This window comes from Sapajus apella, unplaced genomic scaffold, assembly GCF_009761245.1.
Source record: "Sapajus apella isolate SASKATOON/1434 unplaced genomic scaffold, GSC_monkey_1.0 scaffold31, whole genome shotgun sequence".
NCBI lineage: Eukaryota > Metazoa > Chordata > Mammalia > Primates > Cebidae > Sapajus > Sapajus apella.
This window is the reverse complement of record NW_022436971.1, coordinates 16,169,046-16,185,500: the sequence shown is the minus strand read 5'-3', so window position 1 is coordinate 16,185,500 and position 16,455 is coordinate 16,169,046. Positions and strand designations below refer to the sequence as shown.

General features: G+C 44.6%; 1 protein-coding gene across 5 annotated transcripts in view; it reads left to right on the top strand.

Moving 5' to 3' along the window:
• The window catches only part of ASAP2 (ArfGAP with SH3 domain, ankyrin repeat and PH domain 2), a 188,903-nt gene that overhangs the window by 138,010 nt on the left and 34,438 nt on the right, over positions 1-16,455 (top strand). For all 5 annotated transcript variants that reach the window (XM_032294173.1, XM_032294171.1, XM_032294172.1 and 2 more), the window contains 4 exons: positions 3,790-3,838; positions 3,918-4,084; positions 5,732-5,865; positions 14,495-14,589. In XM_032294173.1, coding sequence (XP_032150064.1) covers positions 3,790-3,838; positions 3,918-4,084; positions 5,732-5,865; positions 14,495-14,589 — 445 coding nt within the window. The remainder of the gene's footprint in view (positions 1-3,789; positions 3,839-3,917; positions 4,085-5,731; positions 5,866-14,494; positions 14,590-16,455) is intronic.

The following is a 16,455-nucleotide window of genomic DNA, read 5'->3' as shown; positions in this document are numbered from 1 at the left end:
CACACACACACACACACACACACACACACACACACACACACACACAGTGTGATCACTGCTGGGTTACCTGCCTCTAGCTAGCAACAAAGGCTTGAATTAAAGGGAGAAAACCTGATGGTGTAATCTGATATCTGCCAGTGGCTGGGGCTGACTCGGAGGGTTTTAGACCTTTCCATTTTCTGCACTAGTAACACACAAGATGCCATGTGTTAAAGTACCCTTCATTAACTCATAACCATGTAATAGTGAACTGATCACATGGAGGTGGGTGCAGGGACTTCTTCCCTCAGCGGACCTAGGCCCCTCCAGCACGCCCTGCAGGGAGGCCTCACTAGATGCCATAGGTGCAGAAGCACTTGCTCCAACGTATTCCCAGCCTACACCTTTTCACAACGCAGCAGGCACCAGGGAGGATCAGTAGATGGCAAGTGTGCATACCTTCCTTCTGGGCATGAATTACTACAGCCCTTATGCATGTGGGATCTCGGTCCTCTGTGAATCTGGACACACACAAGCACTGTGGCTGACTGACATTGACCAAGATCCTGCCAGTGTCTTTGCTGCAGCCTGATGCGTAAGAAACATCTTCAGAGAGGGCTTTTAGCCTGTGATGACCAGAAAGGCTTGCTGAGCCCAGTTATGGGCAGTGTCATGAGTTTGCTAGAGTCCATTGTCATCTTTGAAAAGAGCTCTCATCCCTCTTCCTTCCCTTCTTGTCCTCCAGTGGGTAAAATAAATTCCAGTCCTACAAATGCTTCATCCTCAGCAAGCTTCCAAAGCGTACCCTCCCTGTGCGTATCTGTAGTGAAAATGCTTTGTGCAGGGCTATGTAGGTTTGGGTTGAAAACTGGCCACACACCCCAGAGTCATCACAAGAAACCTCTGGCTGCACTGTAAGCTGTGATTTGATGAACATCCTGACAAGGTGAGGGACATGAGGTCAGGGCCTGGTTCTGGCTGACTCAGGAACGTCTGTCTGTCTTCATCCCTCTCCGATTCCTCCTCTACTTCCTGACCAGCCTCATGGGATGAGCATCACCAACATGCTTTTGAGCTTCCAAGATATTTGGGTAGGCCAAGCAGTGGCCTACCACTGTAATGCAAGCACTTTGCGAGGCCGAGGTGGGAGGATTGCTTGATGCCAGGAATTTGAGACCAGACTGGGCAACGCAGAAAGACCTCCTACAAAAAATTTAAAAATAGCTGAATATGGTGGTTTGTGCCTTTGGTCCCAACTTCTTGTGGGGCTAAGATGGGAGGATTGCTTGAGCCCAGGAGGTTGAGGTTACAGTGAGTTGTGATTGTGCAATTGCACTCCAGCTTGGACACCACAGCAAGACTCCGTCTCAAAAAAAAGACATTTGGGCAGTTGGGGAAGTCAAGTAGAAGCACATGCACTGAGGCCGTGAGGGTGATGTTTTCTGTGTGGGTCTGCAGACACCCCATCGTCACCCATTCCTCCTCATCCTCATGTGGTCAGTTCATCTTGGAATCTTCCCAGGAAATTCAGACGAGCAATAGACTGACTGACTGGTTGCAGTTACTTTCTGCAAGATGCTCCTTTACCATCCTTGCCCTTAAACAGGGCTTCCCATTCTCATGAAGGTGGAAATGGGGCCGGGGCGGTGGCTCACACCTGTAGTCCCAGCTACTTGGGAGGCTGAGGTGGGGGGATCACTTGAGCCCAGGAGTTTGAGGTTGCAGTGAGCTGTGATCGTGCCATGGCACTCCAGCCTGGGTGACAGAGGGGGACCCTATCTCCTTAAAAAAAAGAGAAAGATGTAAATGGGCATGGGCTCTTCTAGGAGGACAGTTCTGTGGCAAGGTCAGCCCTCCTGGGAACTCATCCAATTTGTTGCCCTCAGACTGACCCCACTCATAACAAATTCAAGTCCTGATCTATTATCTGCAAACCCCACAGGCATCCTGGGCGGGATGGAAGGAACAGGAGAATTGTGAGGTAACCCAAGTGAGTCCCCTGAGGAGGATGGAAACAGAGGGAGTCAGTGACCTTCTAGGTCCCCACTGCGGGTTAGTGGCCAGTAGAGCCAGAGCTCCGGCTGGAAGCTGCGCTTCGCTGGCCAGCAGCACCTAGTGCTCCAGTCATCCCTCCATCTCCTGCACTTCTCCCTCACAGCTGAAGCTGCTGGAAGCCATCTGCTTGTTTGTAGCTTCTTCAAAGAGTCTGTAATAGAGGGGATCCTTGCTTGGGAGTTTTTCTCAGATTTGCCTCCTGCTTCTGCAGTTTTTACACATGAGAATGCAGAAATTGGCCAGGTGCCCACTCCTGTAATCTCAGCACTTTGGGAGGATGAGGTGGGAAGATCACGTGAGCCTGGGAGATTGAGGCTGCAGCAGGCCTTGCACTGCACAGTTGCACCACTGCACTCCGGCCTGGGTGACAGAGTAAGACTCTGTCTCAAAAAAAAAGATGCCATGGTGTTGTGGAAAGTGGTTGGGCCAGAAGTCCAGGAACCGAGCTCTGCTACTGGCTATGCCTGTTTTCACAGCTTAGCCTCTCTAGACGTTAACCCATCGCCCAGTCACTCACCAAGAGTTGTTCTAAGAACCAACGTGCTTTCAGGAGTAAACACCACTACTGAGAGGTGGTGTGTCCACTCACTTTTAGGAGCACAGATGTTCGTTGTTTCCCTAAGAACAGAATTGGTGCTTGTCACCCTTCTGCCATCTGCAAAAGCTGGATTCCCCTCTCCCCTTTTTCTTTATTAAATCTAATTATATTTTTTGCTTTGGCTTTAGACTGCTTCAGACAGAGAATAGCCATATACCCCTCCCCCAGCCTTCGTTCTGTTAACATCTTAATACAGTTACCCAATAGTCCATGGTACATGTTATCCAACCATATTTATGTAGCTATCGAAAACAGGAAACATTGGTTTGATGCTGTTAACTAAAAATCATACTCAGATTTTACCAGTTTTCCCACAAATGTCCTTTTTCTGCTCCAGAATTCCATCCAGGACCCCACATTACATTTAATTGTGATTCTTATCCTGGTCTCTTGCAATCTGTATCAGTTCTGTAGTCTTCGATTATTTTTCATGAAGCCTTCTTAAAGAGTATTGACCTGTTTTTTTGGTCAGACTCCCTTAATTTGGATTTCTCTAGTGTTTTCTCATGATTGGATTGAGGTGATGTGTTTTTGGCGAGATGCAACGCTGCCACATCCCACAAAGCCGTCTCCCCGCTGCACACACACACAGGTCCACAGCCTGGCAAAATACTTGCAAAACGTTGCTGACGCCAGCAGTATGTGAGTGTAGGATTTTACATTCGACCATTATTTAACATTCCTCTCTTGATTTTGCCATATTTGTAGTACTTGATTCTCAAAACATACTCTTAGAATTTCTCATACTAATCTTTTTCTAAGAAAGCCAGAAAACTTCTAAGATACTCTTTTTTTTTAAAGGCTTTTATTATTCAAAGGGCTTTAACAATTACTTTTTGGGGGCCAACTCTGTAGTGAGTTAAAATGAAGCTATTGAGAGGATAGTGATGGTTTTCGTTGAATAGCTTCAGTTTTTAGAAGCAGGCATCTTTTTAAACTTGAATGAAGGAAAGGGGCAGGTTTATTTTGCATTACAATGCCCCGTTAGTGAAGGCAGACATTTGGAGGGATATGAGGGAGTGCCTGGTTTTATACAAATCATAATGTCCTAGCAGAGAGCTAAGATTATTCCATAGGCTAATTAGAAACCACTTTCTTTTGGAATTTTGTATGGATTGCTGTCTGGGCTCACAGTTGAAATTCCTCTTGCTATGCAGATGACAGAACTTACCACTTTCAAGCTGAAGACGAACAGGAATGTCAAATGTAAGTTACATGGTGGTGGGAGTTTGGGCTGGACTTACCCGTTGTGGGATTTAACCCAATGTCGCGCTTGTTTTTCTAGTTGGATGTCTGTGCTACAGAATAGCAAAGAAGAAGCTTTAAACAATGCATTTAAGGGGGATGACAACACTGGAGAAAATAACATCGTCCAGGAACTGACAAAGGAGATCATCTCAGAAGTGCAGAGGATGACCGGCAATGACGTTTGCTGTGACTGTGGGGCGCCAGGTGACCCAGGGACCCCACCGACCCTGGGCTCTAGGACATTTAAATCCCATTCTGATTCACAGAATCCATTCATTGATTTTCACTTTCATTTCAAACATGAAATTAAGTGTAGCTCAGCCTGAGTTCATCCCATTACACAAATGCTTAATGAACTGTGCAGACCGCAGCAGGGGAGAGGGTTGGAAAGATGTTTGCCTGCCTGGCTCCAGAGCAGGACTGAGTAAAGAGGGTCTGACAGCGCTGAAAAGATTGAAATGCTTTTTGAGAAATGAAAACTGAAGGGTACAGTGAGGGTGAACTCAAGGTCATGTGGCCATCATATAGGCTGACAGGCTGCATGTGTATGGGCTTCCTGGCTTGGAATCTGCTCTCTTCTCCCTTTATCCTACTTTGCAGAACCTCTGAAGTAGCTTTAAGCCGCTCTCTGGCTCCATAATCCTGGGGGAGCCACTTGCTTTGTTCAACATTGATTTTCCTGTCTGAAAAGTGAAGGGACAGGTCCCTTCTAGTTGACACATTGTGTTAAATGAGATTTTAGTTTTACATTTTGATAAAGCATTAATTAGGGGCTTTATAGTATGATGTGGTTTAAGGAATTTACTTATTTTAATTGAGACAGAATGATGGGAGGTAGGGGTCGGGGGACTACACAGGTGCATTTTCTGAACATTTGTAAAATGAAAAAGATGGAGGCTTGGCTAGAATGATCAATCCCCTTTTCATTCCTCCAATTCTATGACAATTTTTCTCAAAAAAACTAAACACAACCAAAATAGAGTGGACAGTTGTGAAATGTACCCTTAGATTCCCATGACCCTGAAGACTGTATTTGGCCTTGGATCCATTAAAAAAAAATTTTTTTTTAGCAGATTCCACATTCATCTGTCAAGCATTTTGTGGGCCCCTATCATGTGCAAACATATGGTAAGGGATGTTAGTAGCCAAGCTGTTGGGGGGAAAGCATGGCTTTGAACCCACGTAGAGGTAAGGCCACCGTCTGCTCTGCACTCCCTGGCAACCTTGAGCCTGAGCATCACACAGGTGTGTCTGCTGTAGAGTGAGATAAGAATCCCCGCCCTGGTCATCTCATCGGGCTCTCAGATTTGATACAAAAGTGCTCTGTGATTTCTGAAGCTCTCACAACGCAAACTATTGTTGCTGCTACCAGCGTGCTAAATACAGTGTATCCTATGCACATAGTATGTGCTCTCTTATTATCAGCATCTATACATGTGTATGTTTTAAACCTATCCCCTTTTACTACTAGACTTTGACTGGTCTCCTTGCTTTCCTCTTGCTCAATTCTGCTAGTGTGATCAGGTTGGTGATGGCATGGTCTGTTTTCAGGAGCAGCCACTGAGGAGCCCTTGGTCACTGAAGTGTGTCCTATTGTTTTTTGCACACACAGCACCTGTCACATGATGGATGGGGAGATGGAGAGAGAGGGAAGAAGAGGGAACGCAGATGTGTGCATATATGGGTATTGCATATATTGGTGGTAATTATGGACGGAGGTTCCAGCTGTGTTAAGGATCAGAAAATGCTTATGCTCAGAACTCCTTGTTCAGTAGCTATGCAGAAAGAAAGCTGTGACTCCTGACCCTCTTTTTTACTGGAAGCTGAAATCCGCCCTGTTCTCTTTGGCAGATCCTACGTGGCTTTCCACCAACCTGGGCATCCTGACCTGCATTGAGTGTTCCGGAATCCACCGAGAGCTGGGGGTTCATTATTCCAGGATGCAGTCCCTGACCTTAGATGTACTGGGAACATCTGAGCTGCTGGTAATTTTTAAACCCTTGATTTCAGATTGGAAACAAATGAGCTGTAAGCTAAGTTTTACTTTTGGCATTCTAATCCATTTTCTAATGGTTGTTGAGATGGGTTTGGATAATTAGAAAATCAATGATAATTCCTCATTTTTAGCTACTGGTGGTTGAGGGCACTTCTTGTTGCAAAACCTTATTCGTAAATGAATAGAGGGAAGTGAAACCAAAAAGGAGCATTGAGAGTGGTGTGAGATTCTGCAGAAATGAAGTAAGATGGTGACATAGGCCAGTTTACCCCATCCATTAGACAGATGTGGAATCCAACGTCTAAAGACAGGAAAGTACTTATTTTCCCTCATCACCAGCTGATCTCTGACAAGGCTGTGGTGACAACTTGCCTCAAGCCTCCAGTGGACTTTTCCCTAAATTGTCCCCCTTGTGGGGAGATACTGGTCTTCATTTTTACCGTCTTTGTTTCTTCATTCCTGGTTCAATGATAAGATCTAAGCCATGTGATAGAGATGGGGGAGACTGAAGTATTTTCTGTGAAGTGGCTTTCAGAGTATCAAGACTCTGGTCCCACAAGGTCCATCAGACAGGTTATACTCCAGCCACCTAAGACATGAGCTTTCATGGACTGCCTTCCCTAGAAAGCAGTACTTGAAACTATCTCCTGGGACAACTGGGTGTTGACAGTAAACAGTAAGTAGATATTGATTGCCATTGATTTTAATGTTGAATTTGAAAGTTACACGTAGGGGATTTAATGTCAAGCGCAGTAGTCTTGACGGAAAATCAGTAGTTGTGGACCATGTTCCTCTCGGGGACATCAATCTTCATGACTTCAAATCCAGTGTGTCTGAACTTCAAATGCGTTTTGAACTCTCTTGTCAAACACTTGCAGTCCTTCCAGGAATTCCTTTATGGTCTTGAAAGACAGAGTTGGGAGAAACTACAGTGGATCCTGGCAGCCTAGTTAGTAACATGCTTAGTTACTAGAAGTTTAAAACTAAGATAGATTCATTTAAAGTTTAAAACTAAGGAACTCCAAGCAGTGCCTTCCTGGTTATTAACATACAGTAGTTACTGTTCATGTAATAATGCATATAACCTACATCTTAGAGAGGTATACATGTGGTATCTCTCGGATAACTGATGATGGCATAGATTGGAGATTTCCATAGTATATTTTCACAGAAACACAAAGTACCTTTCAGTAAACACTGGTGAACTATGGAAGTTGTTTCTTTTACTGATTTTCTTAAAACAATCAGAAGCGTTAAGTGATTTATGATAAAGTAAAAATTGCTTATTTTGTACTAGGCATTTTGCAGATGACTTTATATGTACGAGGCTCATTTAATCTCCAATAACAACCTGACGATCTTGGTATATTATCCGTCCTTTACAGAGGAGGAAACTGAGGCTTAGAATGTTTCAGTATGCCTAGGGTTATGAAGCTTTTAAGATGACAGATCTGGGGTGAGGGCCCCTTTAATCTGATTCCAGACCTCACACTTAAACCTTTGAGGAGCCTGGGACACAAATTGGCATCTTAGTGGGTTGTCTTGCCATATGATACACATTTAAACATCTCTGCTATCCCTATCACCATCCCCAACAAATGTTTAGTAGTCAACTCTGGAGAAAAAAGAACCTGATTTGCAACCTTCCTGTTCTCGTGGTGTAAATACTCCAATCATGGCCAATTTCAGGCTGCTCATGTGAACTACTGAATGTGAAGTTGGAAAAAGATGTTTATTACATAGCACATTCACCATGCAAATAGAGGGGATGTAAATAACTTCATGAATGTGGATAATAGTAAAATGTAATATAATTAGGGAGTGATGAGTTTTGAGTATATACCTTAGTTATTAATATAGCTTAACTATGAGTTTATGTAGTATAGTTTTTAATAATAGCAGTGTTTAACAGTTGGCTTGCAAAATTCCTGATATTTTAACAGTTGGCTCTTATGAGCTGGTAGGAGCCTGACCCCACCATCTGTATAATTTCTTAAATGTGTCTCAGAAATTTAATGTTCTTCATGAGACTAAATCGCCTACTGAGGAAGAAAACGCCAAAGAAAGGTAAAAGGAATATGTTGTTCTTTCTTGATGAGACGTTGAGGTGATTTCTAATGCCTGGTTAAATTCTCCATTTCTGTCTCCCAGAGCCTCCATCTGCATTCTCATAGGAGTTTGAAGTGTGCTTGGCTATCAACCACAATGAGAAATCAGCCAGAGCCTGCTCAATGTCTGCAGATATGTTCAAAAGCTAATTGCTGCCAGAGTTTTAAACTGTCCCTTACCCAAGCCCTTTTTTCTCAGGGGTTATCAGGAAAAGGAGAGACAGCAGTGACTTGTGTGGATTTACTCCCTTCAACCCTGCTTTCCCCGGCTCTGGCTGGTCCTCTGTGGTTCACAAGAGCCAGGAGTTTCCCAACGGCTCCCCTGGTCCCATTTGTTGTGTGCTAGGAATGTGGTCATGATGTCGTGTCTGTAAACCTTATTCCTCAGCCCTTCAGTTAAGCAGTATATGGGATATCAGGTGTTAGTATTCATTGGCAAAGCTTGGAAATTTCAAGGATTTTTTTTTTTTTTGGAGACTAGGTCACCCAGGCTGGAGTCCAGTGTCATAATATTAGCTCACTGCAACCTCTGCCTCCTGGGTTCAGGCAATCCTCCCACCTCAGCCTCCTCAGTACCTGGGACTACAGGCAAGTGTAAATCACACCTGGCTAAGTTTTGTGTTTTTGATAGAGACAGGCTTTCGCCACGTCCAGGCTGGTCTTGACCTCCTGAACTCAAGCGATCCTCCTGTCTTAGCCTCCCAAAGTGCTGGGATTACAGGTGTGAACCACTGTGCCTGGCCTCAAGCCTTTTAAAAGTACCCAGATTGTTTTATTTTGCTGAGACAATCAGGTGCTGGGATGAAGGATTTTCTGAAGCCTTTTTACCTCTTTATCTCTTTCTCTGCATGTGTGTGTGTGTGTTTAGAATTATGTCTGACACACAGTGAGAACCATGAAGTATTAGCTATGATTGTTATCTCTTTTAACAAAATCCTTTCAGAAAAATGGTCCCCATGTGCTAAGATGTGAACCCACAGGGAGGCTGCACACGGTCTGTGCTGGTTTCTGTTCTGCTTACAAATCTTTCCCTGAGTTGCATGCCATGCAGGGCCTTGGCTGACTTGCTCTTTGAAGTACGTACAGCAAGTGTGCATGAGGCGTCTTGGTGCCTCATGAAAGGAGAGTAGTGGGTACAGCCTGGACAAGTTGTCTCACAGGAGTAGTATCTCTCATCTTTTGGGTAAATAGGACAGCCCTTGTTTCAGGGTGACATGCTATGACAGCAAAAGATTTTATTTTTTAAATTATTTTTCATTGTATGTATTTTTGGTGTACAACATGTTTTAGCATATTGTATACATTATGTGTGATTAAATCAAGCTAGTTAACACATCTGTCACCGCACATGCTTATCATGTTTTGTGGTGACAACACTTTAAAATCTGCTCTCTTGAGCCTGGTGTGGTGGCTATTGCCTGTAATCTCAGTACTTTGGGAAGCTGAAGTGAGAGGATCACTTGAGTCTGGGAGTTCGAGAATAGCCTGACCAACATAGGGAGACCCCCATCTCTACAAATAATTTTTTAAAGATTAGCTGGGAGTGGTGTCAAGCACCTGTGGTCCCAGCTACTTGGGAGGCTGAGGCAGGAGGATCACCTGAGCACCCAGGAAATTGAGGCTACAGTGAACTGTGATCTTGCCACTGCACTCCAGCCTGGGCAACAGAGTGAGACGGTCTCAAAAACAAAAAACAAAATATTTAAGTATATAGTACATTATTATTAACTAGAGTCACCATGTTGTACACTAGATCTCTAGAATTTGTTCATTCTAACTGAAATTTTGTATGCTTTGACCAGCATGCCCACCCCCGAGCCCCTGGTAACTGTAGTTCTACTCTCTACTTCTATGATTTCAACTTTTTTAGATTTTGCATATAAATAAGATCATGCAGTATCACAGTGAACCACTGTGCCCAGTCTTTCTTTGCTGGCTTATTTGATGATTTGTATGATTAATGATGTGTACTTTTTCACACATATACCTGTTGGTTATTTGCATGTCTTCTCTCTTTCTTTTTTTTTGACAGGTTCTTGCTCTGTTGCCCAGGCTGGAGTGCAATGGTGCCATCTCAGTTCACTGCAGCCTCTGCCTCCCAGGCTCCTGCAATCCTCCTGAGTAGCTGGGACTATAGGCATGTGCCACCATGCCCAGCTAATTTTTAAAAATGTTTCCATAGAGACAGGCTCTCACTATATTGGCCAGGCTAATCTGGAACTCTTGGGCTCAAGTGATTCTCTGGCCTCAGCTTCCCAAAGTGCTGGGATTACAGATGTGAACCACTGTGCCCAGCCTAGCATAACTTCTTATCCAGTGGAATGGAAATTGCATAATTGAAGTATTAATTAGTTCTGGGAGTCATGTCGTCTTAACTACTTTAGCACACACCACCTTAGTATCTTTAGATTCTAAAGCAAACCTACTTTGAGAAAAACTTTCTGGTAAACACAGATTTTAAAAAGATACATTTCCTTCTTAATGTAGAAGATCATGATTTCAGCTTTGTTTTTTTTTTTTTTAGGTCATGTGAAAAACAGTATCTTTGGTACTAGGATACTACTATCATGATCAGTTTCACTATCATACATGAAGTTAATAAAGGAAATCTTGATATTCTGAAATTGAATTGAGTCAGTAATTTAAAAAATCTTACAAGACCAAGTGCAGTGCGGAACACCTATAGCTCCAGCACTTTGTGGGGCTGACGTGGGCAGATCACTTGAGCCCGTGAGTTCAAGACCAACCTGGGCCACGTGGCAAAACTCCCTATCTACAAAACAAAAACAAAAATTAGCTGAGTATGGTGGTACATGCCTGTGGTCCTCGCTACTGAGGAGGCCAAGGTGGGAGAATCACCTGAGCCCAAGAGGTTGGCTATAATGAACTGAGATTGTGCCACTGCACTCCAGCCTGAGTGGCCAAGGGAGACCCTGTCTCAAAACAAAACAAGTCATATTGAAAAACAAGCATCAAGAAACTTCCAAATAGTCACTGACTCAGCTTTCTGTTTCTTGACTTTCCTCTATTTCTGTTCTCATAAGGTTGTTAATAAGCTGGCAAATGTTAAAGCGGGTCAACACACGTGCTGGTCTGAAAGAGAGCATATGGAGAGGAAAGCTCCTCAAAAGACCAAGAACTTACGACTTGTAACTGCTGTTATAAGTTCACCTAGGACTGAAATACGCCACCCAGATACTAAAACCAATTGCTTAGGACAAGAAATTGACTATCAACGGTCATTTATGGAGGAACTGTTAGGCTCCAGGCATTGTTGTAGGTGTTCTATGTACATTATATCATCTAACCTAAATGGAGAGATCCATTTTTAAAAGGACGCCAGAGAGGTTAAGAGACCTACCCAGCGCAGGATTTACTTCCAACTGTTAGATTCCAGAGCCTGTGCTCTAGCTGTTTTTTTTTTAAAGCCAGGATTCTGAACATTTTTTAAACCACAAACTCTCTCACAAAAAAATGAGCACCAAAGCATATACCTACTTAGGTATGATATACCTATACTTTCTAAGAAATATAGACTTTGTAAACAACATCAAAAATATAACTTTTAAAGGCTCAGATAAAGACATCATATGTAAACTTCTTCCCTGCACATGAGAGTGTCCTTTTGCCCTCTCTGCTTTGGAGGCAGCAATATGGTCAAGCTGCTTCCCTTGCCTGGGCCTTTTTTTACCCTTTGTACTTTAGGGCTGGTCTGCACTCTCCAGGCCCTCCACCCTTTGGGGATCCAAGGGGTCCAGTTAACATCATGGAGGAGCTGACCTTGGGGTCCCCTGAGCTCAGCAGTCAGGGATGTCTGGTTTCTCTCACTTGCCTGTTCCTCTCCTGGGGTGAGTCAGAGACAGAAGAATGTCACAGCAATTGTTGTCCCTCCCTGTGGAGGCATGAAAATGGGACAGGAGGTTTCCCTGCCCCACCCCAAACTCTCAAAACAATGTCCAGATAAAACCTAAAGCCTCATTTTGGCTCAGTGGGCCCTGCTCAGGTAAGTGCTAAGGATGTACTGGTGTGTGATTCTGTGTCCCTGTCCTGAGCACTACCATTAGGGAGGGAGATACCCACACATGATGACTCCCCCGCATGGTGAGTGCCAAGGAAAGTGGCCTACTGGCCAAGGGACTGCTCTGCTCATCTGGGCCTGGCCCCGCTGTCCTCCTAGTGCTCAGGATGAACTTCTTTTCCAGGGCTTCTTACTAACTCATGGCTGCCTTGTTAGTCTGAGCTGCTGTAGAGCAGGAGGGTGCCTCATGCTCCATGCCCAGCACAGACAAGGGGCTCAGAGTGTGTTCCTGAGGCCACAGGAAGGGCAAGAGGCTGGGCTGAGCTGCCCTGGGTGATACGAAACTTAAACTCTCCTTCCTCTTCTCCATCCAGCCTCAGTGCAGCCCACAAATTCCTTCAGGGTGCCAGTGAGAAGCAGGAGATGCCAGGGCTCAGGTCGACACCCATCTTCCTGCCCCTTGGCTTCTGCCCTGCCATTCTGCTGGCTTCTGAAGCCTCCATTTGCAAATGCTTTGCTTTTGTTGATGGGTCCAGCGGGGTTCTCTACGGGCTGAAACGTAAACTGGAACTTGGCAGAACTTCAAGGTAGCACGTTTATCTAGCATTGGATGAGTGTGACACACATAGATGCGGTGGCTTCCTGGACCAGCTGTCTCTCAGTAAACCAGCCAAGTCCAAGCAGAAGGGAAATAGCTCTTCAATTCCTGGGGAATTCTCCTCCCACCTCCCTGTCCCCCATCTGCTTAACACAAATTAGGAAGCATCAGGGTAGTTGGCCCCTGGCTCATAGAGGGGGCCACAGTGATTTCTGTCACTCAACTTGGGAAAACCATTTTGCTCAGCTGGGAACAGTGTCCTCCTTGGATTGTATGATGCCTGGCTATAAGCCAGGGGCTTTAACATTGAGATTCAGTCCTGGATCTGACACCAGCTGCCTGAGAAGTCCTTCACGGGGCATTAGCTTCATGGTGCACAGGTACCTGTCAACTTAAGTGGTGTGCCACCTGACCATTCTGTTGTCCCCGGGAAAATTGCAACACAGCCTCTGGGCTTTTGCCTCCTGACTGATGGCTTGAGGTCTCAGAGCCAGGTCTGAGCAAGGAGGTGGCGTTGGTTAATGTTTGATGCTTTGGGCCGCCGCAGAAAGCTTTTCCACTTGTAAAGGGCCAGGTTGAATTAGGAAAGCTCATCATCCAATTCTATTAGGCTACCCTGCGTAATTCTTTTGTTTAAACAACAAAAAATTGTGTCTGCATCCTTCACTAGCCCGTTTCACTGTTTGATGTTGTTTGACACCAGGAAGTTCCAGGGTCTCTAACCCAGACCTGTTGGGCTGCTCCTTCAGCCAGTTCCCCCTGGAGATAGACCTGATTTCAGGCCGCGGCAGCCTCTCCCAGAGCATCTCTGTTAACCCTTTGCCTGCATAATTAATAGAGAGCAGAAATAGCACAAGCGTCCCTGACTCCCCAGCACAACATGGAAATGAAAATGTGTTTTCTCAAAGCACTGAGCTTCGTGCTCCCTTCTAGTATTGTTTCACTAAACGTTTAAGAATCTGATCTGGCTGGGCACGGTGGCGAACGCCTATAATCCCAGCACTTTGGGAGGCTGAGGTGGGCGGATTGCTTGAGCCCAGGAGTTCAAGATCAGCCTGGGCAACAGAGCAAAACCCCATCTCTACAAAAATCAGTTGGGTGTGGTGGTACACCCAACTGTAGTCCCAGCTGCTTGGGAACCTGAGGTAGGAGGATCACCTGAGCCCGGGGAGGTCAAGGTTGCAGTAAGCCATGATTGCGCCACTGCACTTTGGCCTGGACAAGAGAGCAAGATCCTGTCTCAAAAAAAAAGAATGTGTTAATTTAATGTTTAACATGTCAGAAGGTTGATTGGAAAAAAAAGACCTTACATCTGAAGCTAATACATTTTTAGTGTTTTAGTTTATACTGTTTTCACCTAAATTTTATTATTTTTATCATTATTACAACCCGGAGATTGGCACCATCCCATTTTGCTGATGAAAACTGTGCTGCTCAGGGAAACTGACTTGCCTATGGTCACACAACCGGTAATGGAGCTGTGATTTGAACCTTAGTCTTGGCTTTTCTGCCCCAGAACCACCGCATAGCTGACATAAGTAAACATTGAGTATACAATATAGATTCGTTTTGGTTGAGGCACAGGTCTTTGGGAGGAAGGGGTAAGGATGAAATTCACGTTGGACCAAGAAACTGGTTCTCCCTGTCTCTATCTGTACTCTATCCAGAGCGCGTTTTACGACAGTGCGCCTCAGTAATAGGCATGTCGCTTCTTATCTTTAATTTTATGGATACCTTTGGGCTTTCGGTTTTGTCCATCTTCATTAAAGGCAAACCACTTTATTGCTCTATTTCTTAGTGGCCATTAAACAAATCATCTGATGAGAATGGGTAATGTGTAGCAGTAGAATGTATTAATAATTGAGTATCCTGAAATAGACTTTCATTTTTGCAGCTCGCCAAGAATATTGGGAATGCAGGCTTTAATGAGATCATGGAATGTTGCCTGCCAGCTGAGGACTCTGTCAAACCCAACCCAGGCAGCGACATGTAAGTATGGAACTGGCTCTTCTCATTTGCTGAATAAAGATTTGCCTTGCCAGAACCCCGGGAGGCAGGGGAATGAGAAGTTTTGGGTGCGTCAGTCATTGCTGCTTTAGGGAATAAATCAGCCTAAGTTGGGTTTTCTTAGTCACTTTAATCTTTTGGGTGACCAAATGGAAATTTCTTAGTCACTCTAACCTTTTGGGCGACCAAATAAAAATTTTTTAGGAAGAAGCTGAAAGGCGCGTTTCGCAGATGCTGTGCATGTGTGCGGGGGGTGTGTAGAGAGTCTCACTCGCCACTGGCGGGTGGAACACCCTGGACTTTTCACCTCTGCTGTTTGTCCTGTTGAGTCACTTCCCCATCTTTATCTCTCTGCATAGTCCTGAGCCACAGAGATGGCTGGTTGCTGGTTGCGGTAGATATGATTATGTGGCCTACTTCTTGCTAATGTCCTTGCATCCTTGCAAATGTGGAATGTGTTATTTCCTTCAAAAAATGTTTGTGTCTGTGTACTGTTGATACAAAACTTGATGGAGAAGGTTTTGGTTTATTTTCTTGAGACTGAGTTTCACTCTTGTCACCTAAGCTGGAGTGCAGTGGTAGGATCTCAGCTCACTGCAACTTCTGCCTCCAGGGTTCAAGCAATTCTCAGGTTTCAGCCTCCGCCTCCCAAGTAGCTGGGATTATAGACACACGCCACCACACCCGGCTAATTTTTGTATTTTTAGTAGAGACGGGGTTTCACCATGTTAGCCAGGCTGGACTTGAACTCCTGACCTCAGGTGATCCACCCGCCTCAGCTTCCCAAAGTGAGCCTACGTGCCTGGCCATTGGAGAAGCTTTTGTGTCTCCTGGTGCAGAGCTGACAACAGGGAATGTTCTTGCCCATCTCATCAGTGCGTCAGTGGCCACGTCACACTGTCTTCGAGAAGAGGTAGACAGGGAGACCAGTGGCTTCAGGCATTGGGTGTCCTGGCCACCTTGGACTTCAGCTCTGTTTAGTATGACGGCCCTTATGTCTACAGGGGAACATGGGTGGTTTACCTGTTTTGTTATGATGCAATGTGAAACAGACAGAAGGAAGGAGAGAGGCCACTGGACCAGTTAACAGAGCACCTGCGTTTGAGTGCTAAGGCTGGGTCAGCGTGTCCTGGACAGAGAAAAATGAAAACTATGTCACAAAAAAAAGTATTTAAAAATTCATTTACAGAAACAGCATTTTCTGTGGAATAAGCCTGAAATAGAATTAATGACATGAGTCTTCCCAAAGGACAGTGAGCAACAGTGAACATCTTTAAGGGTGGTTTCACAAATTGGTAGTGTAAAGGCCCTTTGTAAAGGCAGAAAATTTAGATTTTTTTTAACCATTTCATGGGGTATGTTTTTGAGAAATGGAGATTGCAGGACCTGTATTCTTTTGTGTTTTGCTTATGTAACTTGATACAATGAGAGAGCCAAAGCATTCCAAAGAAGTGAACAGGGACCATGTCCATTACAGACTCTCAGGTATCACTGTCTCAGGTGAGCCACTTGGCTGTTGTTGGATTACAGTCAGTTTGTGTTTGAATCCTGTAACAAGTGTTTGTGGTGTAGCATTTCCTTGAGAATCAGATAACGTGGTTTTAGATACCAGGCATGAGGCTTACAATGCTATCAGTCTCTCTTGATGAGGATCTAAGTTTCAAATCTATATTTTTACCCAAACCTAGAGAGACAGTAGGGACATAGATATCCCAATCCGTATCTGAGCCATGGGACCCAAGCAGATTATTTACCTTCTGTGAGCCTAAGCCCACTAGTATAAAAAGGGAGATAACATTCCCCGACTCACAGAGACATTAGGGAAATGAGCGGGATGATGAGGTCAGA